The sequence below is a fragment of the Lepidothrix coronata genome, unplaced genomic scaffold (assembly GCF_001604755.1).
Source record: "Lepidothrix coronata isolate B3197 unplaced genomic scaffold, Lepidothrix_coronata-1.0 Scaffold246, whole genome shotgun sequence".
In the NCBI taxonomy this organism is placed as follows: domain Eukaryota; kingdom Metazoa; phylum Chordata; class Aves; order Passeriformes; family Pipridae; genus Lepidothrix; species Lepidothrix coronata.
This window is the reverse complement of record NW_016690426.1, coordinates 289,245-316,694: the sequence shown is the minus strand read 5'-3', so window position 1 is coordinate 316,694 and position 27,450 is coordinate 289,245. Positions and strand designations below refer to the sequence as shown.

Below are 27,450 nucleotides of genomic sequence, written 5' to 3'. Positions count from 1 at the left end.
CTTTGTCCACGTCGGCCGTCTCGTCACGTGCCCGCCCCGCGCGCGCACGTGTCCCGCCCCGCTGCGCTCCCCCATTGGCCCGGCGGTCCCGGAAGCGGCGGCGGCGGCGCGAGGCGGTTTCCTTGGCTACGCCCCCGGGGCGCGCGCAGGGGCCGGGCAGGGCCGGGCCGGGCCCCGCGGGAGCGGCGGCAGCGCCATGGGCCGGGAACGGGACCGGGAGCGGCAGCGGGAGTAGCGGCACCGCCGCCACACGGCCCCCATGGCCCCCAGCGCACCGCCGCCCTGCCGCGCCGGGGAGCGCGCCGCCCGCTGCAGGCGGCCCTGGAGGCTCCTGGCCCTGGGCCTGCTCTCCGCCTCCTCCGTGCTGGCGGCCGCCCCGGGCGCCGGGGCTATGAGCAGGGAGGAGAAGCGCCGGCTGGGGTGAGCGGCGGGACGGGACACGGGGAGGGACGGTGGGCAGCGGGGCTGAGCCACCCCCGGGGCTGGGGCGGGCGCGGAGCCCCGGGAACGTGTCCCCTGTCGCCGAGCTCCGGGACACGCTGGCACCGGCCCCGCCGGCGCTGCTGCCGGTGTGCCGGACCCGCTGGGCTCCCGGGCCAGCCCCATCCCCGTGGCTGCTCGGGGGTCGCTCCGTGTGCTCCGGGAACCCGCAGCTCACAGCGCTTGGCACCTCGTCCAGGAGGGCTCAGCCGGCGGTTCCGTGGAATTAGGGGTAAAAGCGATCAAAGGTAACTCCAGCTCCGCTCTCGGTTGGTTTAATTGTGGCCCTGCCTCCGTGAGAGTGCGGGAGTCGTAAAAAAGGTAAATGTTTATCCATGTTCCTGCCGAGTTCCTGTGTGTGAGCTAAACTGTGCATGTACACGTCAGAACCTTGGTGTACTTTTTGGCTGAGGGGTAAAGGTTATGGCAAGCTGGAAATACATTTCCCTGCGTTAAGTGGGATTTCTGTAAAAGAAGTTTGTAATCGAGCATATCTCGATCTTGTTATGTTACTGGGGCAGTTTCATCATCCTCTGCTCAGTGGTACAGAATAGTGATGCAAAAAATCTGCTGGAGAAGCACTCTGGATCCTCTCCTGGCTAGTAATCATGGAATCCCTCAAGTTGGAAAAGGCCTCCAAGACCCTCGAGTCCAAACATCAGATATAAGTTGATATTTAACTCCGGTGTTTACAGTTACTGGAGTTTCCCACTTTGTGTTCTCAGGGCATTTTGTTTGTATAATCTTTTTGTGTTCTTTGCTCGTGTGGCTACAACAAGGAGTTTTAATTCCTTTCCCTGATGGGTTTTAAAGTTTTTGCATTAATATCTTGCACTTAAAACATAATCTGATGCCTCAGGGATGTGCAGGTCATGTCCTGCCATGGTTTGTATTTGGGATCACTTCTAAATAAAGTAATCTGTGTATTTATTTAATGACAGGGTCATGTCAGTCCCAGAAAATGCCCAGTAAATGTAAATTTTAAGCAGCTTTGTGTGCTTAGTTCATCTGGGGCTTTGTCTGCTGCTGCAGATCCCAGATCCTGTGAAGTACCTGAAAAAAGCACCATCCTCTGCTCTTTTGATGACTTAATGCGCTCGATGAGTTAAAGCTACTTCTCAAATTTCCAAGTCCTTGAACTAAATTGGATATTTACAGTATAACTGTGGTGGTCTTGGCTCGTTTATGTTCAGTCTTATCAGCAGAGATTGTGAATTATGTTGATGGTAGAATTAGCATCCTCTTTTGCTTGCAGGGCTCCTGAGTAAAACAGTTAGGAGTGACTGGAAGTAAAGCTGTCTCTCAAAAAAACAATGTGCTTTTTGGATTTTTTTTTTAATATATAGTAGCATTTCTCACCTTGACTGCTTTTCAGACTGGTAAAATAAATGCAACTACAAGAGTTTTCCTTAGTATTTGCTTGCCAGGAAATCCCCAAATATTTAATTTCATGTTAGGTGAAGAAAGAGGCTTTCCACAGTGACCAAAAATAGTTAAATTAGGAAAAATCACTATTCTGTATCTCATTTACTTGAGTAGAGTGTGTTTGTAAAGGACCTGTTACTGATATTCAGATACTAAAGTGTGATTCATCTAAGATGGTGCATTAAAGGCCGTTGGGAGACAGACCACTAACACTTGTGTTTTTTTCTTTTTTAGAAATCAAGTGCTTGAAATGTTTGATCATGCATATAGCAATTATATGGTGAGTAAAATACTTGTTTGATGTTTGTCAGAGGAGTTGTTGCTGACCTGGGAGAGAAATCAGCCTACAGTACATGACATTCTAGAAAAGTATCCGGGAGGGAGGGGTGAAAACAAAGCTAAAATAAATAACAGCACCTGTACAGGCTTTAAAAAGACATGAACAAATGTTACTTTCAGGAAGAGCAGTGTCAGGAGGGTTATGGTGGCTTTTGGAGGGGTAACTCAGAATTGCCTGTGGTAACTCTCCTGATCTCTGCTCTGATCTCTTGGGAAGATCTCTGATCTTTCCCAAAACACTTTATCTTATGTTTCCAACAGTTCTCATCTTCAGTAAAGTGTTTGGTTTGAAATTCCAGACTCCTAAAACTGGTAGGAAAAGGAAGCTCAAGAAGAGCTGTTTGTAGCCATCAGATTGTGGAGAACTATCTGATCTCCCTTACTTTGTAGGTAAAAATGCCGTGTAATGTTTCTTGATCGGTCAGACGTGTCAGGTGCAGTTTGGTGACCCTTTTACAACCCCCAGAAAGGGGATGTGGTGTCATATGCAGGCATTCCAGACTCTGCTGAGGATGTGAGTGTCATATGACCATAAGTCACGCTCACTATGGTTTATTTTGCTATGACTTGTGATTTTCTGTGCAGGTGTCCCTGTGTTCTAGATCTGTGAGCCATTCTAACCCACCTTGAAATATAGTCAGCTTGGTTTAGATCTGCTAAAGAATAAAGAGTTACTGAGAGTGGACTTGCCTCAAGCAATAGTCCATTATACTCTAAATAACACACTTCTGAGGAGAAACTGCAGGTGTGACTCAGATAAATATAAAAGATGCATTTTGACTGACCTTCCACTGACAATCTTGCACATTCTTTGTGGGTGTTGCAGAAACCCCTCAGGTTGCACCAGTTCCTGCAGCACAAACCGCTGTCTCCTGGCAGCATCTTGCCACATGTCCCAGTTTCTGTGTCGTGGTTTAACACTTTGATATGTAATACCAGCTGAAAAGCTTGGGAATTACAAGTTTATACAGCAGGTGAGAGGTCCAGGGCCCTGGAATGGGTAGAAGGGATGTAGTTTCTCTTTGTATCGTCAGCTCTCTACTTTTGCCACCTCTGGCAGTTTAACCAAACATCAGGCTTTTTGAGGATAATTTGGAACTGGTTACCTGGGACCTGATTCCATGAAAAACACTTGGCTTGGGTTTCCCCAAGGAAAAAGTCGTGCATTTGGCAAGATTGCTTAAAATACTACAAGGATCTGTGCTCCTGCTGTTCACTGGGTGATAAACAGGCAGCTCATACAGTTCTTGCTACATCTGAAGCAAGAAAATTCGGGTTGAAAGAGAGGAACAACTTCAGCTATCCTGGAAACTTTGGAGCCAAAAGGATGTGGACTTGCCACGTATACTGGAGCACAAAACAAACAGAGAAATGTGACTTGTTTGTTTAAAGCTGAAGAAAAGATTAGGGTGTCAGACCTGACTCTTGACAGCAAGAGAATTAAGTACTTTTGCAGGTGCTTTTGAAAGAGCCAGCTGAAAAGTTTTGATTTTCTGTTTCTGTTAATATGGATTTCAGATATGTGTGTTTAGAAGACTGAAAATTCATGTTTGCTTGCAAGGGAAACTCCCTTTTTTTTTTTTCTTTAGTTATTAACAGAAACCTTGCGTAAAAAGCTGCTGTTTTTTTTTTCCCAGTCCTTCAACAATATTTGTAATAATCAGGATGTTTTTTTCTTCTTGGCTGTCCGAAAGAACATGTGAAAATGTCAGTTATTTGAGGCCAGGGACAAGCTGGGAAACCATTTGATCCAGTAACCTTTCCTGATCTATGCAGGGAATAAGTGAACTTTTATTTTTTAAAATGCTTCCAGTTCCTTATGATTTTGCAAAACTAAAAGTCCATTTTCTCCAGAATTTTTATAACTCCTCTCTCCATAATTTAAGAAGTTTTGACTTTGCTTTTGTCGTGTACTTCTTTTATCTGTTTTGCTGAATACTTTGCAGGATATTCAGAAACATCTGAGCTGTGTTAAAATGATCTAGATTCTGGTTTTTGTAGTTGAACTTAAGGAGAACAAAGAGTTGTGCAAAGACCAAAACATTCAGGAGGGTGATATACAGGGAAACAAACCATCAGTTTCAAAAGGAGATGCTGTAAGAGCTGTTTATTTATAGAGAAATGTTCCTTTTTTCTCCCTTTATTTCATGTTTGAATATAGATTATTTTTGTACCATATATTTGGAAATACTTTGAATGTGTTTATTTGCAGTTTCAGTGCAGTAATTGGAGTTTTTTATCCTGCCACATGTTAGTTGTCTGCTAAAATTCAAACTGGAGAGCACAGCAGAGCAGCCAGTTCCCTGATGAAATGGAGAGAGAAGCTCCATCCCAGATCGTTTGCACTGAGCTTCTAATGGAGAGGCGATTTCGTGGGTGTTTGTTGGAATTAGATATCTTTAAGATTCATCTTTATTAACGTCAGTTTTGTATTTGTTATATTAGTGTCAGTTCTATTTGAAAAAGGCTCAGGTTTTTCAAGCTTTTTTTTGGTGAATGTTATTTTTTTTTATGCCTTATGTAGTAATTTACTGGTTTATTGTTTTAATTTCTGTGTTCTCTTACCTGTCACTGGTTGTCACCCTGGCCCACTTTATGCTCATTGGGAAGTGTTTCCAAAGTGCCTTTTAAGTCTAATTCCCACAAAATCCTCCATGAAATACCAGCCACTTGATAATGCCTGCATTAGTTTTAGTTTTTTTTTTAAACTCATCTTTGAGGTGGTAACGTCCCAGGAAGTGTCACATGTGCCTCATTGCAGAAAGCACACAATTAACTACTCTTATGTTTTTTTCCTGGATGTGGCATTAGTTGTTCCAGACTTCTCTGGGAGCTTAGAGAGAAAATAGGTCTTGTTGGTCTGTTCCCAGTTTAATCATTTCCAGCCACCCAGCAGAGAAGAACTTGGGGGTCCTGGTGGACACCAGGTTGACCATGAGCCAGCAAAGGCAGCTCATGGAATCCTGGGCTGCCTGGGGAAAATGTTGCCAGCAGGTCAGGGAGGTGATCCCGCCCCTCTGCTCACACTGGGGAGGCCACACCTGGAGTTTGGGCTTCCAGGATGGGGGAGACATGGGCACAGTGAGCAGAGTCCACTGCAGGGCCGGGAAGATGAAGAGGCTGGAGCAGCTTTCCTGTAAGGAAAAGCTGAGAGAGCTGGGGCTGTTCAACCTGGGGAAGAGAAGGCTCTAGGACCTTCCAGGTTTAAGAAGGAGTCTGTCAAGATGACAGAGCCAGGCTCTTCTCAGTGGTGCTCAGAGGAAGTGGGCACAAACTGAAACAGAGGAGGAAACGCTTCTTCGCTGTGAAGGGGACCAGGGGTGGCACAGGGTGCCCAAAGGAATCTCCTTCCTTGGAGATACTCAGAAGTTGTTTGGACACAGTCCTGGGCAAGAGGGTCTGGGTGGCCAGGCCTGAGTGGAGGAGTTGGACAAGTTCAGCTCCAGAGGTCCCTTCCCACCTCTAAGGCTCTGTGACCTGCCCTGCAGTTTTTGTGAGATACAACATAAATAGGATCCCTTACCAGAGTTGCTGTGCTGGCTGTGAGCAGTGTAACTCCCTGCCTTGTTTTGTTCCCCACAGGAACACGCGTATCCCGCTGATGAACTCATGCCTTTAACGTGTCGTGGTCGAGTCCGGGGTCAGGAGCCGAGTCGAGGGGACGTGGATGATGCCTTGGGAAAGTTAGTGTTTGAAATGGTTACTGGCTCCTGTGAACATCTAATCTAAGTACAACTTGCAGCCCATAAAACTTGTTTGTTCAGTTGGCATGTCCAGAAACTTGCACTTGTAAGAAATACTTGGATTATTTCCTCCCGTGAAGTTAAATGATGTGACATGAGAATTGACCAGTGAATGAGATCCAAAGATAATTTCTTGGGGTGTCCAGCACAGGGACAGGAGTTGGACTTGATGATCCGAATGGGCCCCTTCCAACTCAGCAGATTCTATAGTCACTTTTTTAAACCATTTTCCAAGTGTTTTCCATAGGAAAGCCTTCCAAATGTGAGCTGACATTAATGTTATTAATATTAGAGGTCATAAGGGTTAATGATCAGCTGAAAAATAAACTTATCCATGATGCTGCCCTTGTGAATGCTATTTAAAATGCCTTTCTTTTAAGTTGAAAGTTCTCTGAAAACAAATAGTCAAATGATTATCATGTGTGCGGTACCCTGAGGCCTTTGCCAAAGCATAAAACATTATTTCAGACATGAACATACTTCATGTTCTGTCTTTTAAGGTAGCTTAGAATAGAAAGAACTGATCCTTTGGCCAGAAAAATTTAGATGTAAGAGCTTTTCCTCCATGTTAAATGGAACAATCAAAGAGTTGACTTAGTCTCAGTGTGTTCTAATTGATTCCTTTGTGTGTGTGCAGTTTGTGGAGGAAATCCTTAATTACAAATAGCTGCTGCTTTTATTTATTGATATCACTGCTCAGTGTCCCTAAGCAGAATAGGGTTAATCACAGCTGAAGTCCTTGTCTTAAATACTACTTCTAATTGTCTCAGTAATATTGAGCATGTTGTTTTGGTTATTTTTGTTACGTACAAAAGTTCCTTAGTCTAGAAATTTCTATATAAACCTGCTGTTTTGGAGGTATTGAGAGATACGACTGATGGAAAAGAATTGTCAAGAAAATGTATTTTTAGTCCTGATGATCTTTTTTTACATGATAACACGCTATCGTTTGAGTAAAAATCCCTTTCAGGCCCTTAGATGCAGTGACTAGTCTATTTATTTATTATTTTCCTGTATACATGCTTTATTCTGTACCTTATAATTAGTTCTGTTATTAATGACCAGATTTCTTATCTAATCCTTTTTCTTGCCAGCTGCCTCATGAGTCATGTTCTCTCCAAGCCCTTGCAGTCACAAGTGCCAGGGTGAGGCAGCTGGGTCAGCTCTGTCCCCCTGCAGAGCTCAGGAGGGTACTTGCACACCAGCTTTAGAGCTCTGAAAGGCACAATTTCCCTCCTTTTCCATACAAAAAGCTGTGTCTCTGTTAGGCAGTTGTGCTTAGCCACTGCCTAACAGAGACACTGCTTCTTGTAGAACAGCACTCACAGAATGCCCTTATGTCTTTACAAATTAAAGAAAATTGTAATGTAGCAGCACTTAATTAGGATTTTAATAGTCATGCGTTGCCTACAGGGTCTCAAACACTGGACACCCTGCTTAAATTCTTGGTGCTTACTCTTTAATTGGCAGTTTTAACTGATTCCAAAGTTCTCAGTTTTAACACCATCCTGTTCTGTAAATTGTATGTGTGGTGTGTGTTTTTTAACATTAGCAGAGAGCAATTGTTGGAATGAGATATATTTGAGATACAGTTATACATATAATTACTGGGGTAGGGGAAAGGCCCACTCAGCTTGGGATGCACTAGAACAGCCCTGGAGAAAATCTAGGGATCTTATTGTGATATTCCTGTTTGAAACCATGTGGATCTGACTTGATGTTCTCTTTTTATGGAATAATTATAGAATCCTAAATGGTTTGGGTTGGAAGAGACCTTAAAAGTTCATCCCACTCCACTCCCTGCCACGGGCAGGGACACCTTCCACTGGACCAGGTTGCTCCAAGCCCTGTCCAGCCTGGCCTTGGGCACTGCTAAAGTAGTTCTTTATTTTAAAGTAGTTCTTTATTTTAAAGTAGTTCTTTATTTTAAAGACAATAAAGTAATTCTTTATTTTGAGCCTGCCACTTGTTACTTTTGGAACAGTTGCTGGTAGGAGAAATTTAGCTTGGATCTCAACGTTCTTTTAGTTTGACTCTCAACATTCTTCCTGTTTTTGAAAAACGAAGTAAAACAGAAGTTGGAAGAAGACTTCAAACCACTTTCTTCAGTTTCTTACTAGATTTGATTTGAGACTATGAATAAAAATGAAATTTGCTTACAAGAAGTTAGAAAGCTTTGCAGTAAATGAAGGTATTTGTGATCACAGCTTCTTTCAGTGAGCTCCTACCCTGGTCATTAACAAAGATAAGAAACTTAGAAGAGTGTTTTCATATTAAACATATTGTGTACAACTAATTTTTTGGCACCCAGTGGTCTGTGAGAATTTTTAGTTTCTTCCATGGTATCAGTTACTATTAAAAATGACTTGATTTCTACTCGTACAGGTCTGTAGTAAATCTGTTTTAAATTTCCTTTCGTAGGTTTTCACTGACCTTGATTGATACCTTGGACACTCTTGTGGTAAGTTTAATCTGTTGCTAAACTTTGATAAAACAAAAAGGTTGTCTTCTGGTGCTCAGACTTACTTTTAGATTTCCTTTTCTTGCTCATTGATCTCTGGCTCTCTGTTTGAAGTGACTGTCGCTTGTAAGAACTTTCAAGTGCTGTGAGGGCCGTGTTTGGAGTTCGTTGTAAAATGAAAACTACAACAGTTCCTTCAAATGTCATTGATACTTTCTTCTCTTGCTTTTTTGGGGCTTTAACTTAACAAAGAAGTATGTGAGTTTGCTTCTCATTTTATAGCCTAAAGCAACATGCGGAGTTATTGAGGGACACCCCTTAATACCACTGATTAATGTATGGTTTTAAATTTTATATACATATTTCATGGATGACTTTATGTGCACTTAAATATACTGTACCTAAATAGCCTGTGACTGTATTAGCTGTGTTGGAACTTAACACCTGCCTCCCTTTGTATTCCAGGTGTTAAATAAAACCAAAGAGTTTGAAGAGGCTGTAAAAAAAGTAATAACGGATGTTAATTTAGATAATGACATCGTTGTGTCTGTCTTTGAAACCAACATAAGAGTCCTTGGGTGAGTAACTTTCCTTTTCAAAACTCTTTAAAAGGTGGGCTTTAGGTAAATGTCCTTCAGAGATGCGTTCCTGTGCTGCTCCACATCATTTTAAGGAGTTTGCCTGAGAGGGTTTAAAATGCGAGGCAGGACTCGCTGTGGTGGCACTGGATCAAACTGACCTGCAGCAGCAGCTTTCTCATTTCAAAAAACTGTGCCTGCTGAGGTAGCAGTGTTTTTTCTCATTGGAAACAGGCTAACAAATGACTCTGAACACTTGATTTAGCAGATTTCAGTACTCAGGGTAGTAGATTATTTCAGAGTGGAAGGGACCTCTGGTGCTCAGTGCAGGATCACAGCATGTAATTTTTAGTTATTATATGCAGTTTTAGAGCAGTTTTATTCCTGACAAATATTGCTGAATCAGTGATTCCTCTGCAGTTCAGGACTGATAAACAGTAAGAATGGCTTCCAAAATAACTGCAGCTAACCTTGATTATGAAGGGAATTGCATCAGCAATCTGAAAACTAGGGCTCTGTGAATATGGCACAGTTATGCACATCTAAATGGTAGAGATCTTTGCACTGCCGTTCAGATGAACATCCCTTTTGAGGTGGGGATAATTTTTCTTGTGTTCAGAGGTCTCCTAGGTGGGCATTCAGTGGCAATTATGCTGAAAGAAAAAGGTGAATATATGCAGTGGTACAACGGTGAACTCCTGCACATGGCAAAGGAGCTGGGCTACAAGCTTTTACCTGCCTTCAACACCACTAGTGGTCTCCCTTACCCAAGGGTAAGTTCTCTGCTTTCTGTCATGCAGCATTACTTCTGTTGTTCTGGTTTTATCTCTTGTTTCCAAATCGTTTTTGTATTTGTAAAGTGGACAGAAAATCAAAAGCTGAGAAATTACAGGTGTTCTCTGGAGCCAGGAATAGCGAGATGTTTACAGAGATTGATTCCCAAGAGCACTTGTGACGTTCTGAGTTCCTGATTTGCTGGTAAATACTAATTGCTAGAATTAGGTTTTCAGGGTGTATTGTGTTACTCCAATGTTTCCTGAGCCAGGCAACAGGTCCTTATTTGGGAGGGTTGAGTGTTTTGGGTGCTTCTGGATAATATTCTGTGCATTTGAGTTGACAGTAGGTGGTAAAAGCAAAGCAAAACTGAAGAGGGCTGTATGGTTTTTTTTCTCTTGTCTTTAGAAGAAGCTGTAGATTGTTGTACAATCACAAGAGTGAAAATTCTTAAGAGTTACAAGAGTAAATACAAAGATGATAATCTGTACTTTTCTCTAGGTTAACTTAAAATTTGGTGTAAGACATCCAGAAGCACGAACAGGAACAGAAACTGATACCTGTACAGCTTGTGCTGGTACCTTGATCCTTGAGTTTGCAGCTTTAAGCAGATTCACAGGAACATCCATATTTGAGGTTTGCTTTCCATGATATCTTATTTTTTGGATTAGGTGTTAATTAGTGTTCTATTACATTTTTGTAATTTTGAGTTCATGAAATGGATGTGTGTCTTAGCTGTTCTGCACAAAAAAATTGTATGTATGCAGATTTGTTGTGTTTGTGGGCTTTGTTCTAAGGTTTGATTGTTTTAATCATTTTTTAAATCACAGGAAATAATTTTGGTTGAAAGTAGTTACAGTAATACAACAGTAAATGAGATAAATGTACTGAAGAACAGCATAAGGGTAGTGCTTCCATAGCTTCTGGGGTAAAGACATCTGGACTAGTAAGAGGAAAAGTGAGGTGCTTGGTCCTTAAAATGCACTTTAAACTAAAATAAATAAACCCCACAGTTGTGTAGAGTCACTGAACATGTGCAAGACCTACCTAAAGGTGTATTATCAGAAACACACCTTATCAGAAAGGTAAATGAAAATACTTGCAGGTATCTGATACAGCCTCCATCTGATTAAAAAAAAAAAGGCAAACTCTTTTCCAGATGAGAATTTTTTTCAATCTTTCATGAGGTGCCTGGTATTTCATTTCCTGTCGTGGAACCCAGCGGAAGCAAAGCTGGGCCCCCGAAAATCCCGTGCATGTGTTTGCTGTTTGAAGTCATCTTAGTTGAGTAGATGTTAAATTCAAGTTAATTTGGGGCATGTAAAGAATGTGTATAACTAGGATATTAGTGAACAGGGGCTGCTGCTCCACCTTGAGGTGCCTGAAAGAACACAGGGATTTTGTTTCTAAGGATGTTACATTCCTTGAAATACTTCAATTAGGTTGCACTATCTCATCATTATTTTAGAATAGGAAACCCATGCAGAAGGGTGTTTGACTTGTGTATTGGCAAACACTTGTGGAGCCAAGCACCAATCTTGCTGATCAGCCACTGAATAACTGTATAAAATGTGGGCTGAATATTGTACTATTAAAGTGTGTGTAATACTGCAATTTATAATTGCTAGATATGAAACATCTTATTCCTTCCTCGCATCTGAATTTCAGTAGACAAAAGAATAACAGTCTTTATTATCTGTGTCTCTCTAATTTCCTTTTTTTTTTTTTTTTGGCTTTTGTTGCAGGAATATGCCCGGAAAGCTCTTGATTTTATCTGGGAGAAGAGGCAGCGCAGCAGCAACTTAGTGGGTGTCACTATCAATATTCACACTGGAGACTGGGTCCGAAAAGGTGGGTGATGTCCTGGCTCAGGATCAGGGGTTTGGAGCAGGGAAAAACTTCTGACACAGCCTCAACACCCTTATCTAGACTATAGAAAAGTATTACATCATTTCAGTGCTGCATAAACCTGCTACACCAAAGCCTGGCTTTGCTCTGAAAGGGCTTTTTGGTAGAGAAACCAGTTTTATTCATTGCAAAGTGCTCCCTGATTCACTTTAATACTGAGAGGGGAATGCCTTGGGATAAACTTTCAGAGATTTTGCTACAAATACATAGGAAAAATATAAATAGGAGTGTAGAAGTGATTTCCTCTGAGGAAAGTGAAACAACTGGCTTCAATGCATGTCCTCCCTATTCTTATGTGCACTGGCATTGCAAAGCCTTTTGCTTTGCCACACAGTGTTATGTCTCTGCATCCATCTGGACCTTAATTCTAATGATAGAAGGCTTTTCCTTTTACTGGAAAAGCCTTTGAAATCAAAATGGAAAAATATGGAAAACACCCATGTATCTACTTAAAGTAAACCCACCTTTTCATTTCCTCCTGTTTCTAGACAGTGGAGTTGGAGCAGGAATAGATTCCTATTATGAATATTTATTAAAAGCCTATGTCTTGCTGGGAGATGACAGTTTCCTGGAAAGGTTTAACACGGTAAGTTAACACCTTGCTCAGGTTTGTGCCTTCTGTAAGACAGATTTAAGAGGAATTGTGTTGTCAGCTGTTGGCCTGAGCAGCCTGTGAAGAGATCTTTAGCAGAATTTCTGTGACTTGTGCTGTGTTTAGCGCCAGCTCTTTTTACTGAGGGTTTTTGCTAATCGTGGGTGATTAGCTGTCTCCTGAGCAGTTATTTTAACCCCAGAATCTTCTAGACCTTTCTCCATGCTTCCAGTACAGGAGAAGCTGTATTTCAAGATCACCTTGGAGAGTGTAATGCTGGAAATGTTTCTGTAAAACAATGTAAGGACCTCTTGTTACAAGCCAGGGTACAGCTTCTGTCCTGGAGCAGCAGAAAAGATCTGAAAATCAAAGTCTGGATCTTGCTTTGCACTGCAGATCCTCAGGCCCAGGACACATTTAAATATGCTTAGAAGTTGAAAACCACACTTGGATTACTAAATTTATATGATTACTATGCAGCTGTCAGCATCTTTATTCCTTCATAAGAGTATTATTTCTTTTGAAAATAGTGACATCCATTAAAAACATTTTAGATGGTAAAATGATTTTATATCATACAGCATGATTTTACATTAAAATTGGAGTAATTCAGTGGCTAAAGGCCTGTTGTAACACTTTAGGTGCAGTGATTATTTCATGTTCCTAACGTGCAGCCCCCATTATATTTCCTTGAGTGACATCTGTTAAGTGTTTCCTTTCAGTTTGACTCATGTGCTCATGGTTGCACCTCCAGAAAACCAAAAAGGCATTTTCCTTGGGGAGTACAGGATTGGAATTCAGCAAGGTGGCACATGAGCTAGTGGGTTTTAAACTTCTGAGCCATCAAGTCCAGCTGCTTTGTTGGGATTTTTTACCTCCTTTTCCTTCTGAGATGCATTTGTTTTTGAATTCTCTTGTTCAGAGAAAGCAGTTTCAGCCTTTTTCAGTGTGTGCTTAAAAATTTAGCCCAAACAGATGTGTCTTAACTGTGATAGTTCTTTGTTTATCACATGGCTGCTGAATATACTTTTGTGTATGTATATGACTTGGAAAATGTGATAAGTTTTGCGTGTGGAGATTTTCAGTATTTACTTATTTTTAGTTTGCAAAACTAGAACCTCCTGGCATTGCCAAATGTAGTAATGATTGGGAACGTAGTCCTGGTTCTTCCACTGAAATAAAATGCCAATCTGGTGAGCTCTGTCTGATTTTGGAATGGTATTGGTAACACAAACTCGTTTTTTCTGCTCTTTGGCAGCACTATGATGCCATAATGAGATACATCAGCCAACCACCTCTTCTTCTTGATGTCCATATTCATAAACCCATGCTAAATGCTCGCACCTGGATGGATTCTTTGCTGGCTTTCTTCCCTGGTTTGCAGGTAAGGTTTAAAACCCAGGAGCAGATGTTTTTAATAACAAGTAAATTATTAACTGGACTGGATATATAACCTTCAGGTCAAGCTTAGTAATTTGATTTTCAGAAATACTGGGTGAGGATCCCTGGAAGTGTCCAAGGCCAGGTTGGACGGGGCTTGGAACAACCTGGGCTAGGGGAAGGTGTCCCTGCCCATGGATAGGGGAAGGCACTGGATGGGCTTTAAGGTCCCTTCCAACCCAAACCACTGTGTGATTCCATGATTTCTGTACTCATTCCTGTCACTTCATTGCTATGATGCTTTTCTGGCCATTTTGACTATCAAGAAAAGTATGTCCATATAATTTGCTTCCTTCCCCTCATGAAAACACTCAATCTGCCTTTTTAGTAGTCTAGTGACAAATTTTCTAGTTTGTATGCCATTTATATCTTTAAAACAAACTAAATCACATTTCCACCCCAGGTCTCTGTAAATGACAGAGATCTTTGTTCTACGTAGTCAATAATCTTAATGAGTTCACTGATTTGGAATATTTGTGGCTTACACTGAAAGGGAGTAATAATTACAGTATGTAATTGATCTGTAGCTTTACATGAACACAGTGAGTGTGCTTAACTTCGAATATTATTGCTATGCTTGGTGAATTAGTGTTAACTTTATTATTTCATTTTAGGTGTTGAAGGGCGATATTAGACCTGCAATTGAAACTCATGAGATGCTTTATCAGGTTATAAAAAAGCATAACTTTCTTCCAGAGGTAAGGTGGTGGTTTTTTGCTTGTGTAGACTGATTTTTACCTCAGTTTGAGCAGTCACATATATGGTACTCATATACAACCAGTAGGTATATGTGGTATTGAAATGAAAGGCTCATTTCCACAGCATTCTGATGTGATTTGCAGGTCTGCATATGTGACAGCTGTGTTCTGGATATGAAATATTTTTCCTTCAGTTCTGCTGTAATTAACACAAAAATGGGAAGCTGCTGCTATTAACAATTGCTTAGAGTTTATATTTCAGTCTTTCAAAATTGACCTTGACTCATTTCATTATGCAAAACTTGTATAATCACATTTAGTAGTAGCTGCTTAGCAATATAATAGTGTTAATGCTAAAGATCACAGTCGTCTGCATTAAACCAAGGAGGGAACCCAAAGACTGAATTGTTCTGAGAGAACATTCTGAAATTTTGCATAATGTCCTTGAAAGTCAGTACACAGACTTACTGCAGATGCTGCAAGTCTTTGAGCAAGTGAATTCTGCCCAGAAAAGCTTGTTTACCTGCTGAAATGTGTGTCTTTAAGCTGTGATGACCCAGAATGTATGAGAAGGCTTCTGACTCCAAGTTTAATTTTGACTTTCCTCTGGAGTAAGCTTATTTCTGCTAGAGAACATTTTAATTAACATCACATTCACCTAATGTGGTTATTGAGACCAAAGAATGCTCTCTAAGCATTGGAATGATTCTTTTTTTTTTTTTTTTTGAGTGCTTTTAAAATGGTATGATTCGACTCCTTGTGGGTTTTTTGGGTTGCTTTTTTGGTGTTTTATACTTATGAAGAAACCTTCGAAAGGTCACTTAGTTGTATTTAAGCCAATAGACCATCCCCTTTAGAAAAGACATAGTTTAAACCTTTGTATGAAGTAGTAAATGTATGGCAGAAGTGGCTTTTCCATTGGGAAAGAGTGAATACACAGACTAGGAGATTTTTAGATACCTGACTTCTAGTCTGTGTCATTAATTTAGGGACAGCTGTTTAACCATCTGTCAGTTTGCAATGACACTTTAATGCACTGGATGTCAGATGGTGGGAATGTTTGCAAAAATGGTATTTATCAAAGCTTGGCTGGTAGTACAGTTAATGTTAAATTCAGAATAAACCCATGTTTGGTTTTTTCATTCTTGCATTTCTTTCTGTCTGTCCTTTCTCATCCTCAGGCATTCACAACAGACTTCAGAGTTCACTGGGCTCAGCATCCTCTAAGGCCTGAATTTGCTGAAAGCACTTACTTCTTGTATAAGGTACAATCACGTTCAATCCTCAGACTTTTGGTCACATTTTCTAGCACCTAGAATTTTGTTGCTCTTTTATTTCAATCCAAAATTGAGTAGCACATCTCCATCTTATTTGACCTCCTGGAGCCAGTTCTGTAGATAACCCGGATGAAATTGCTGATTATCAACAACTGTTCTAGGAGTTCTGTTTTACATCTCTAGCATTAGAAAGAAAACTAAGCGACAAAGAACCATTTTTAAGAGATACTTAGGTGTTGCTGATCTCTTTTGAAGAGATCTTAGAGACTAAGAGCAAAAGTCCTTTGTACTTCACAGAGAAGAAAGTGCTGATTGTACAGTAAGTGCACCTCTGTGCTTAGTTTTGTTTTTTGTTTGTTTTTCTTTTACAGGCTACGGGAGACCCTTACTATCTAGAAGTAGGAAAAACCCTCATTGAAAACTTGAACAAGTATGCCAGAGTTCCTTGTGGGTTTGCTGCAATGAAGGATGTCCGCACGGGAAGTCACGAAGACAGGTGAAAGTTTTCACCATTCTTTTCTTCCTATAAAGATACAGAAAAAAATCAAATTGCCCTGTTTATATAATTGAATTAATTGAATTTTGAGTAGCTGCCTGTCCTCAGTTTGATAGTCAAGTCTTAAATAACCCATTTGTCTTGGTCTGTAAACCGTTTCAATGGTTTTATAGTTTGTTCCATAAGAATAGTTTAACAATGGTTCATTTGTCTCAGAGCAATAGGTGAATTACCTTCAAACAAAATATACTTCAAATCTGTACGTTTGTAAGGAGATTTATTTGTTTTTTCTGTAATTCTGTTTTGTACTGAACATGCTGAATCATTGCCCTCCAAACAGAGTTTCTTCCAAGTGGAAGGAATTCTAATAGAATTATGCTCAGCAATAACAGTCATGAAGTCTTCAGAGTTGGAGCAATAGGAGTATTTATTTTACTGATATTTTAGAACAAAGGAGATTTCCCCAAAGGACATCCCCTTTTTTTTTCCCATAGAATGGACTCGTTCTTTCTGGCTGAGATGTTTAAATACCTGTACCTGCTGTTTGCTGACAAGGAAGACATGATTTTCGACATTGAAGATTATATCTTCACTACAGAAGCTCATCTGTTGCCACTTTGGCTCTCCACTACAAACCAAACCATCTCCAAAAAAAACACAGTATGTAACACCTCAAATCTAAATCAGTTTGTCGTGCTTTGAATCAGTTCCTTCATTTTTCAGTCATAATTTGAAGCAGTGCACCAGTTCCAACACATTTAATATGCAGTATTTCATCATATTAACAGTGCCAGTCACAGGAGTGTGAATAATGTTTCCATGACTGGATTCCGCACTGCTGAACCTTGAGAAATTGTAATAGTAGCAAGATTTAACAAGAAAATAATTCCCCACCTCTCTCAATTAGAAAATAACACACTAGAACATTTTTATCTCCATCTATCTCCAGTAACATGCCCAAGTTTTTGTTGTCTGTTCTACTGCATGAACCCTTGGCATATTTTGAAAGGTTTTGTGAGACAGCTTCAAAGGTACAGCTATAATTTTTGGCATATTTCATTGTTTTAATCCACATAATAGGCATCTATTGGGTAAATGTGAGGCTGCTTATGGGTTTATAAATTACTTAACCTTCCAAAATAACCTGTAGCAATACAACTGTGCCATGAAGCATCATAAATACTCATCTTTTATGGTTTTGTGGTCAATAAGGTGACATAATTTATCTTTAAGGCAGCAGTACTAGTGGCAAGCAGAAGAAATGCATGAGGAAGTGGAGTGTCTGAGACACCAAGGACATAAATTCCCTTATTTGTGCCTCTCTTTTTAACCTTTACTAAGAGTTTTACAGTAGTGCCTGGCTGAGAGGAAAAGGCTTATGTTGTGTCCTGGAGAAATCTTTACAGCTGAGGAGAAATCACCCTGTTTTATGCACTCTAGCATTAGACAGTGACAGATGTTTAATTACTTGATGTTAATTTCTAACATTGGTAATATATTTAATGTATTTAATGGGTCATGGGGTTGCTTTTTAATGTTCCTTGATGGTGGAGATCCCTCCCACACCCTCTCTGAAATGTTCTTTCCCTGAGAATTTTTTTATTTCCTTTTTTCTTGGAGTTTTGCAAACGGAGGCTGTTTTTTACACTATGCCAGAAGTTTTCTGAAGGGTCTGAAGGAGCATTTTATATGACATTTGTTCCCAATATAAGAATTAGATACTTTTGAGACAGGCAGGATTCCCACAGCTGTCAAGGCTTACCTAACTTAGGTCATTCTCTTGAGAACCACAGATTTAATATAAGGCCAATAAAGAAGGTAAATTGCTCAAATACAGTTTTCTTAAGCTCTTTAAGTCAAACTTGTTAATGGGCATAATACAAGTCAAAAAATCCATTGAAAATGGTATCAAATGGGTAAAAGGCTGTGATGTTGGGTGTGTTACTCTTATGGGATTTTATGTGAATGAATGGAATGTGTAAATTATTTTTAACATAAACACACTGCTATGAAGGCAAACTGCATGTGAGATAGTTTGTAGCATGAACCCAACATCCTGTTTGTATTTGTTCTCATAAACAGGAAAGGTCATGTCTTACTATTCCTGTGAACTAGTAGCCCTTTAGGTCTTGGGTTTTAGGGAGCCTTTAAATACTTGATTTTTAATTGCAAACAGGAGGGGTGGTTTGTTTTTTTTTCAAAGAGATAAATACTACATTAATTTTTACGGGTGAGAAAATGAACTTGCTGGTTATCTAACCAGTTAGTTGCAAAGCTAAGGACAGGCTAAATATGGCTCCAAACCACCAGCCACTTTCCACATGGTTTCACGTGTTATAAACCAGCAATTTGTGCAAATGTTAACTCTGTCAGCTTTCCTAAAAATAGAAATTCTTTGAATTATATATAGATTCAGTCTTGCAAGCCTGTGTGGCTCCTGAGGAGGAGAATCTTTTGTTCATAGGAAAAGCTGTGAGAATTTTGGTAACACAAAGCAGGAGTGACCCAAGGCCTGCAGCTGGTCACTTGGTGGAAAGGCAATAGCAAATGACACCATAACTACTCCCTTTAGTTGTCCAGCACAGAAAAGTGCAGGGTCATGGCCAGGCTTGAGAAGTAGTGTCTGCCAGCAGAGGATTAGCTGTTTCTGCAAAAAAACCAAATTGGAAACCGTGTATAAATTTATTAAATTACAAATCAGAATCGGTGTCGTATTTATCTGTCCCTGATTCCCCTTTGTTGCGCTCAGCTGCTGCGTGTCCCGAGCACCCAGATCACTGTAGTGAGGTTTATCTGTTCATTTGCTTGATATGAAAATGTAACCTGCGTTTTATTAATGTGTATCTCTCATTTTAGACCACAGAGTACACAGAGCTGGACGACAGCAACTTTGACTGGACCTGTCCCAACACCCAGATTCTTTTCCCGAATGACCCGATGTTTGCTCAGAGCATTCGTGAACCTCTGAAAAACGTGGTGGATAAGAGCTGTCCCAGGGGTATTTCCAGAGCGTAAGATGAACGTTTTCTGCCTTTGTTTTTAGCACAGGAGTGAGTGGAATAGGATCTGTTAGGCATGGAAGGAGAAGTATGAGGTGTACTGGATGTACTGCTCGAGCTTGCAGCCCTCTGGGAGTGGATTCCTAGTTACAGGAAAAATCAGTCGTGGTTTCTGTGGCACCATCAGCAAGACTCAGTTCATTTCCAGCAGGAATTATCAAGTCTTTCTGAGCAAAAGGAGCTCAATGAGCCACATACCTGGGCTACAGATTCCCACTTGGAGTATTACAGGAAGTACACATCTCTCTGATTTTCTAAAATTAATTTCTGTAGACTCTTGAACAGTTCTGCAACTCTTCTTTGCAGTAAGCAAATCATGCTGCCATATATAACTACACCTGTTCTGAGGGATTTAGGACAGTGTTAAAGCTGAGGAAGTTTATCTTTCTAACCACCTCTTTTATTTTTATACTTCATGAGTAACACTGAGTAGCAACTGCGTGAGGGAAGCTGGTTTTAGTCAGTCTTACAATAATGCAGACTAATTAGAAATGAGAGCAAGCTTATGGCAGTTTTGTTATCAATGCTGGGGGGGTGTTTTGCACTATAAAATTACTGATAATATTGACAACTTTTTTCAAAAGGGTATGTTGATTGAGAAGTTGCATTCTACTGAAGCTTGTACTCAGTGTTACTGCAAAGAATTCTCACTTTGTGCTGGTGGGGATAATGTGAGAGTTCTGTTTCAGGAATAACCCAGTTTTTAAAGCTTTGATCTCTAATATCTTTTGGCAGAGAAGAGAGTTTGGGAAGTGGACCAAAACCACCGTTGAGAGCCAGAGATTTCATGGCCAGTAATCCTGAGCACTTGGAGATACTGAAGAAGATGGGAGTCAGTTTGATCCATCTGAAGGATGGACGGGTGCAATTAGTGCAGCATGCAGTGCAAGTAAGGCCTGACAGGGTATATTCTTTTTCCAGAGATTTCAGCAAAATCCTACTAGCAATGATATTTGACACTTGGAGCTTGAGGAGGGACAGCCAGACTCTGGAAGGAGGCACATGAGCTGGAAATGCAGCTATATTTAGCAGGCTGATGCTTGTTAATATTTTACCTCAGCAAGACTTTTAACTAATCTTGCATTAAATGAGATGGAGGGTGTTCATGTTAAAGTGATGTAGCTCACAACATCTTATCTGAAAACACTGCTTTCAGTGTGAGATACTTCCACTTCCTTAGGAGGTCTGTGTATTTGTATATTTTCAGTCTTCTGGGCAGTTCAGGTCCTAAAAAACCTGATTTGAAACGATGAATGAGTGGCAACGAGCATCCACTCTGTATTTGAAAATCTTTGTAGCAAACATAACTTGCATTTCTTTTCCCCCAAGTTTCTCAAACATTTAAGATAAAAGTGATTATTGGTTCTTTCCTCTGCAGGCAGCAAGTTCCCTGGATGCTGAGGATGGCTTACGGTTCATGCAGGAGATGATTGAACTCTCCAGTCAGCAGCAGAAGGAGCAGCAGCTCCCTCCTCGTGCTGTTCAGATTGTTTCCCATCCCTTCTTTGGCAGGGTGGTCTTGACTGCTGGGCCAGCACAATTTGGGATGGACTTATCCAAACACAAAGCAGGGGTGTGTGTGTGAGATCTGTCCCTCGCTTTTTCTTCCTTTCCTTATTGCAAAAGCCTTAATTTTACTGTCCTGGCAGTATTTCAGGGCTGCCAGGTGGAGGGGGATCAATTAATTACAGTTGTTAAAATGACAGGGCCCAGCAGTGACAGAATGACAGCAATGACAGTCGTTTAGATGAGTGGCTTATCACTGTGCTCTGCTCCTGAGTCATCAGCCATGGTTTAGGATTTAAAATACATACACAGGATGATTTTTGAAACAAATTTATCCAACCTGCAGCATGGCATGGCTAAGGAGATGTTGATTTAAGGAAGGTTTTCCTCCCATGTCAGCCATGAGTTGCAGAAGCCCTTTTAGAGCTGTTCTTATGCAAGCTTTTCTAAAAGGAAGAAGAAAATACCACAGAAGCAGTGTTCCCTTTTGGAAGCAGTAGGAAACCCCCATGGCTTCAGTTGGGCAATTTGCAGCCCCAAAGAGGAGTTTTCCAGACTAGCAGTTCACAGAAGAAAAACTTCCAGAGACAACAGTTCACCAGTGTAGACAAAATACTCTGAATATGAGAACTGGCTTTTCAGCCAGGCATTCTTTGGTTCTCAGAACTCCAGTTTCAGGGTACAGATTGCCTGCACTGACAGAAGACAACACTAAATGCATTAGATTAAGTGAAGAAACAAAAATATGTTAGGAATCTTTTACAAGCTTGAACCTCCTGCTTTAATTCTCTCTTTATTTTTGTTTTTTCCAAACAGACAAGAGGATTTGTTGCAACCATTAAGCCATATAATGGATGCTCAGAGATCACTAATCCTGAGGCAGTGAAAGAGAAAATTGCTCTGATGCAGAGAGGCCAATGTATGTTTGCTGAAAAAGCACGAAACATTCAGAAAGCTGGAGCCATAGGAGGCATTGTTATTGGTAAATAAAATTCTAAGTTCTTCATTTGTGTGAGTTTAACCTAATTGTACAGATTTGAAGATGCAGGAAAGCTGACAAGCTGTTAGGCTGAGATGCCAGCACAGAAGCTGTGCTTTCAGAGGATGAAGAGACGTTTTGGGTTTGGCTCTGTGCAGAAAGTGCAGCAAAACAAACTGGGATGGGGGATTGTCACTGTCTCTGCAGATTAAAAGTCGCTATTTTAAGGATCACAGAGTGCTGTCAGTACTAACTGCTGAGGAAAAATGGGGATACAAATGAAAATCGAGAAGGAAAACAAGTACCCAAGTTGGGGTTTTGCTTTTCCCAGTGAATGTTGTGCCTGGGACTCTCTGGGCAGGGAAAGCAGCTCCCAGTGTGCCAAAGCTCAGAGCTGCAGTTTGATCTAACAGGAAGTTTGCCTTTCCCTTTGTGTGCCCTGCCTAGATGACAATGAGGGCAGCAGCAGTGACACAGCTCCTCTCTTCCAAATGGCTGGGGATGGAAAGAATACAGATGATATCACAATTCCCATGCTCTTCCTCTTCAACAAGGAAGGAAACATTATCCTGGATGCAATCCGGGAGTACGAGGCTGTGGAGGTGCTCCTGTCTGATAAAGCAAAAGACAGAGGTAAGGCTGGAGGGCATTTCTGTAAATGCAGCTTCCATCTGTGCTGTGGCACAGTGCAAAATGTACAGTAATAATTTGTGCTGCTGCCCAAAGGTGCCATGGTTTTGTGTGACATTGGAATGAGTTCCCTATTAGGAAAGCCCTTATCTGAGATGTATCCTTGCCCTTTCCCCCTACAAGTTAACATCCAGAAATGCTGTTCCTAAGTTAAATGTCACTTTGACTAATGAGAAAAATACAGCCTTTTGGATTCCTTTTGAGCCCTTTTTGTCATCATGTGCTTTGAAGTAGCATCAGGAACAGTCTAAGTGTTTCCAGTGCCCTACATTGACAATGCCTCTCCCTTACCAAACTCCCCAGTGACATTCCTGGTACCCAAAAGGAGAGAGACAAGTGTTAGAACTATTTTGCCTGTCTAAGGAGAAGTGGTTATCATGAGACATGAGGCTGCTGACCTCAGATGTTTCCTGGGTTTTCTTGTGTAATACAAAAAAATTGCAAGCTAATACATTCCCAGTTGAAATGTTTGAATAGGGCAGAAAATTCCAGATTTTCCTCTTGTAAGCCTTCCTCATAGGACTGCTGTGTCCAAGCAGAGTAGGTAAGAAAAGTTTCTCTAGAAAATCAGTGACAGCATTTATCTTGTGCACCCTTGCAAAGGTGATATGCTCCAATCTAGTGTTGTTTCTTCCTAGCTTACAAATCCCTTCTGTTTGTAACTGTGCTTAAGTGCTCTAACAAAATGCTCAAAACAAGATAGCTCTGCCTTTGAGAATTTGTAATCCATATCTGCTTCTTCCCCCCCCACCCTGTGCTTCCCTTTGGAATCCCAGCAACAATCTTTAAAGGTAAAATGATTCCAAACTACATTTTTGATAGCAGTAAGTATCCCATGTCAAAACTGGCATGTGCAGTTAAATTCCCTACAGGCCCTGAAGTATCAGTGTCCTGTATTCTGGCCATAATGATCAAACTCCAGAGAAATCTGCATCATGGTCAAACTGGGCAGCTGTTGGAGAGCTAGACTGGGACTGGGGATACGTGCTGGTAGTTTGAGTGGGGGTGTGATGGGGGAGGCTCAGCCCTTGACTCTCTTAAAATCGCAGTTCGGTAAACTTATAAAACTGTCCAGCTGTCCCTTGCTCAGATGTGGGATCCTGGTGGATCTGGGAGTGCTTTAAAATCCAGTGTTACAGTTCAGTGCACGCAGTGGGTATTTGCTAAGACTGAAGGAGGGTAACTAGCACTGACATTTCACTTCTGACATTTGAGGAACCAAAACAAGCCTCACTGCATTGTTTGCCATCATTTAAAATGTGTTTAAAAGTCTTCCCTCCCCTCTCTTTGTAAAAATATGGTCCTTAGTAACATTAAATTTTCATATCACTGGAGAGTCTGCACTTTCTTGAAGAAATAAGGCCAAGGGAAGTGACCTTGCTTTTTTGAAATACATAATAAAATGCTGCATTTCTACAGTTGTTTTAACTCTTTTTTTTTTTTTTTTTTTTTCTTCCCTCTCAAAGACTTGGAAATGGAGAATATGGACCAGAAATTAACTGAAAACGATTCACATAAACAGAATGCAGAGGAAGCTGCTTCAGGATCTCAGGATGTTGGTGCAGCCAGTGAGGAGCCCGAGGAAGGAGGAGAGAGCTCAGATGTTGCTGACCCCGGTTCTTTATCTCCTGCCAACGCAGACAGTGCCAGTGTTCCCATTTCACATCAGGATTCCTACGTCCCTGGGACCGAGGAGGCCGGTGCTCCAGAGCCAGCATGTACATCAGGGGATAACCAGCCTCAGGAACAACAGACTGAGACAGAGTCAAATTCCAAAGTTAACTGGGATAATAAAGTCACACCTATGGAATCCATATTAGCAGACTGGAATGAAGATATAGAAGCATTTGAAATGATGGAAAAGGATGAGCTATGACTTGTAATAGTAACTTATTTGTTAATAAACAAATGGAGACCTCTTTGGGTAGGAGTGAGGCCCTGATATCCAAGCAAACATATTCAGTATTGTGATGAGCAGCCAGGTGTCCCCTGGGGAACACCACAGAGACCCCGCACGTGCTTTGTATCTTTTAATTCCTCCTGGTTCAAAATGGGAACGTGCAATCCAAGCCTTTGTGTGGCCCCACGGCTGGGGCTGGAGCCCAGGCAGGGAAGGAGCCCGATTCCTGCGTTCCAGGCTCCGGGAGGACACGCTCCCCTGGGCCCTGGAAGCAGAAGCTGAGCATGGGGGGTGACAAACCGGCGGCACTGGGAGCTCCCCCGGTGTCCTGCTGGACCCCTCCCCAGCTGGAATCCTGGGCAACAGCAGCAGGGGAAATTGTTCCCAGTTGTCGTGTCTTTAAGGCACAGCTGGGAGCAGTTTGGTTTTGTCCTGACATATCAGACCCAGCAGTGTTGCTCATCACCCCATTCCACGATGCCGTGGGAGTTTTCCCTCCTGCTCCATCCAAACCAAAGGCACTGTGTGAGCAGGTTCCACCAGGGACACTGAGCCAGCCGTGGGGCCCACCAGGAAAAGGTGAGGGAAGGTCATGCTCGAGGCTCAGGTAAAGTGCACAAGGCAGGTGTTGAGTCCCAGGTATTTCCTTTGGCCTCCCGGGTTGAAAGACTCCAGTCTGCCCTGAGATACGGAATTGAGATGGAGAGGACACAGAGCCTCATCAGCTGTAACAAATCCTTCCTTTTTCTACAAGTTTGACTTCTAACAGCTTGACTTTGTTGTCGTTCTTTTTATATGCAACTTCTGTATGTGTGATATTTAAGGCAGGGAGGCCAATGCCAGTAGGGAAGTGCAACAGTTTGGGCTGTTGGGTCGATAGTTCAGAGCCCAGGGATGTTACTCTGGGCTCTGGAGTTTGTTACAGGTAAGTGTGAGTCCTAATTTGTTATCCCCATTGTGAAAAACTATTTAAATAAAAATGGGGAAGTTTAAACAACGCAGAGACATTTTGACTGTGTCCAAAGAAACTGCCAAAAACGAATTAACTTGATTTATATAAACTGCTTTTAGTGAATTGTGGTTTAAGGAATTGTTTTATATTAAAGATTAAATGAACACTGCCTATATGCTGCACCAGGCTAAAAATGAAGGGTTACATTTGTGGTTACGATGGAATAAACAAAAAAGAAAGCCCCACTCTGAAGTGCACCTTTGATTTAGCTGGTGAAATTATATGTGCTGAATATGCAACTGTTAATTAGCACAGCCATACTGTATGTATTTATACTCCTGTACAGTGAGCAGAGCAATCCCAGGCAATGTTGTATCCATGTATCCAAGCCACACTTGCTTTCAAGAGTCTCACAATGCACAGGCACCTTCTGAGAGCATGGCAGTCCATCCAGGGATCATCCATAACTTCACGTCTCTAGGGTAGGAGGGAGCTGAGGAAGATGAGTGAAAAAGTGTCCTTTGAAATTTTAAATGTAGTTCTAATTCCTTTGCACAAATAACTGGAGGTTTGGACTGGAGAGCAGGGCTTAAAGCAGCTGGGGTTTTCAGTTGGGAATGTTTTTATTTATGCTTTTAGTTACACGAGTTTCTTCATGTGAAGCATTTGACCATGGGAGCCTTGTAAGTGTCCTTGGTTCCCTGGAGCCCTGGAAGTGCCCGGGCTTGAAGGGACCTGACCAGGACCAAACCCATCAGGGTGCAGATCAAACGTTTTCCCTCGGATAATTCCTTTGATCTGTCAGTGCTCAGTGCCACAAAGGAGCATTTCTGTTCCCATGCTCTTTGACATGGACATCATCTTCATTCTTGTAGCTCTTTTGGTGACAATAGTTATTTTTATATCTCAGAGGCCTCTGGTCGTTACTGTGTCAATACAGCAGCTCAAGCTTTTCTTTTTTTACTTGCAGATTTAGGTGTAGATGTCAAATTTTATGAAAACATTAACTTCCTTTGCCATCACCAGCTCCTTTTTATTTAACTGCTTTCTCTGCACCTATTGCTAAAGCAGCAGATGTTACCTTGTAAGGGATTTCCAGTGATCCCAGAACTCCGGGTGGATTTGACGCAGCGTTTTGGTGGTGGCCTACCTCAGATAACTGTTGCCTCCTTCCTTTTGGGTTGGTGTTTTTCTTGTTTCAGTTAGTTCTGCTTTCCCTTTGAAACCATCATGAGAGCCATAGCTTTGTTTACAGAACTGAATCAGGGAAGGTTGACCTTTTGGGAAAGAGGATTAAATTGGGGAAGAGTTTTATTCAGGTTATTTTCACTTTGTATTTCCTTACGAGGACATAGGCTTTAGTTTAACCTGTTCATATCAGCCTGGAAATAAGTCAGTTTTCTGTTGCTGTCATCTTAAAAAGCAAAAAGAATGTATTTATCAAAAAAAACCCAAACCCTTTTGGAGAAAGGAGCGAGTGTTCTTCCCAAATTCTTGGAAGGCTGCTCCCTTCGTAAGGAATGTTGCTCGTACATTAATCAGTAACTGCCCTTCCTTGTGTATAGCATTGTACATTTATTTGTATGGGATTGAACACTGAAGAATTCAGGAATCACAGCTGGAACTAGCACTTATTCCATGCCATGTAATTCAGATCAGCCAATTAATTTCTTATTTGATCTTAAAGGAATCTTAATTGTTTACATTTATTGTTTCTTGATGAAGTTTCAGAATGAGCCCAGCTTTGGTTCTCCTCCTCCTGCCAGTGTACCTGAACAGGCACCAGTAAGGGCGTGTTGAGAGGTTGAAAACAGGACATCTTATGCAACAGGCATCAGTCAGAACATAGAAAACAAACCATTCTGTGAATGAAATATTGTATGTTCAGATTTTATAAGATTTCAGTTTCGTTTTTTTAGCCAGCCCAATTTACAGCCGTATATTTTCTTATGAAAGATGTCTAATAACAGGTGCTGTAACACTATTGTTGGGTTTTACTCTCTGGTGATATGTGTATACAATATTTCTAAGGGCAACTATGTACTGTGATGTAAAAGTCTGGGCTAAAATGTATATAACCCGTGTACATAATTGTGTACTTGATTATAACTGCTGATTGTAAAGATTTAATAAAATGTAAATATTCTGGTCAA

At 41.3% G+C, this 27,450-nt stretch overlaps 1 protein-coding gene across 3 annotated transcripts; it reads left to right on the top strand.

The window, feature by feature from the left end:
* Window positions 1–226: 226 nt before the first annotated feature.
* EDEM3 (ER degradation enhancing alpha-mannosidase like protein 3) lies at window positions 227–27,450 on the top strand. 3 transcript variants are annotated; one of them, XM_017834954.1, is made up of 20 exons: window positions 227–420; window positions 2,140–2,185; window positions 5,827–5,927; window positions 8,409–8,448; window positions 8,914–9,026; window positions 9,646–9,799; window positions 10,302–10,436; window positions 11,546–11,651; window positions 12,197–12,294; window positions 13,559–13,684; window positions 14,355–14,438; window positions 15,620–15,703; window positions 16,087–16,211; window positions 16,706–16,871; window positions 19,068–19,222; window positions 20,006–20,159; window positions 20,649–20,843; window positions 21,593–21,758; window positions 22,203–22,388; window positions 23,912–27,450. In XM_017834954.1, exons 1-20 carry the CDS (start codon window positions 260–262, stop codon window positions 24,319–24,321), a joined length of 2,805 nt encoding a protein of 934 aa, XP_017690443.1. In that variant the 5' UTR covers window positions 227–259; the 3' UTR covers window positions 24,322–27,450. The 3 variants fall into 3 exon arrangements, with proteins under 3 accessions (XP_017690443.1, XP_017690445.1, XP_017690446.1); XM_017834956.1 differs by lacking the exon at window positions 227–420 and adding an exon at window positions 778–801; XM_017834957.1 differs by lacking the exons at window positions 227–420; window positions 2,140–2,185; window positions 5,827–5,927 and adding an exon at window positions 5,972–6,033.

Excerpts from the sequence above, each read along its gene's own strand:
- EDEM3 (XM_017834954.1), top strand. The coding sequence starts at position 260 with ATGGCCCCCAGCGCACCGCCGCCCTGCCGCGCCGGGGAGCGCGCCGCC. Across the intron at positions 421-2,139 it reads GAGGAGAAGCGCCGGCTGGG|AAATCAAGTGCTTGAAATGT; the intron begins GTGAGCGGCGGG and ends TTTCTTTTTTAG. Across the intron at positions 11,652-12,196 it reads TGGAGACTGGGTCCGAAAAG|ACAGTGGAGTTGGAGCAGGA; the intron begins GTGGGTGATGTC and ends TCCTGTTTCTAG.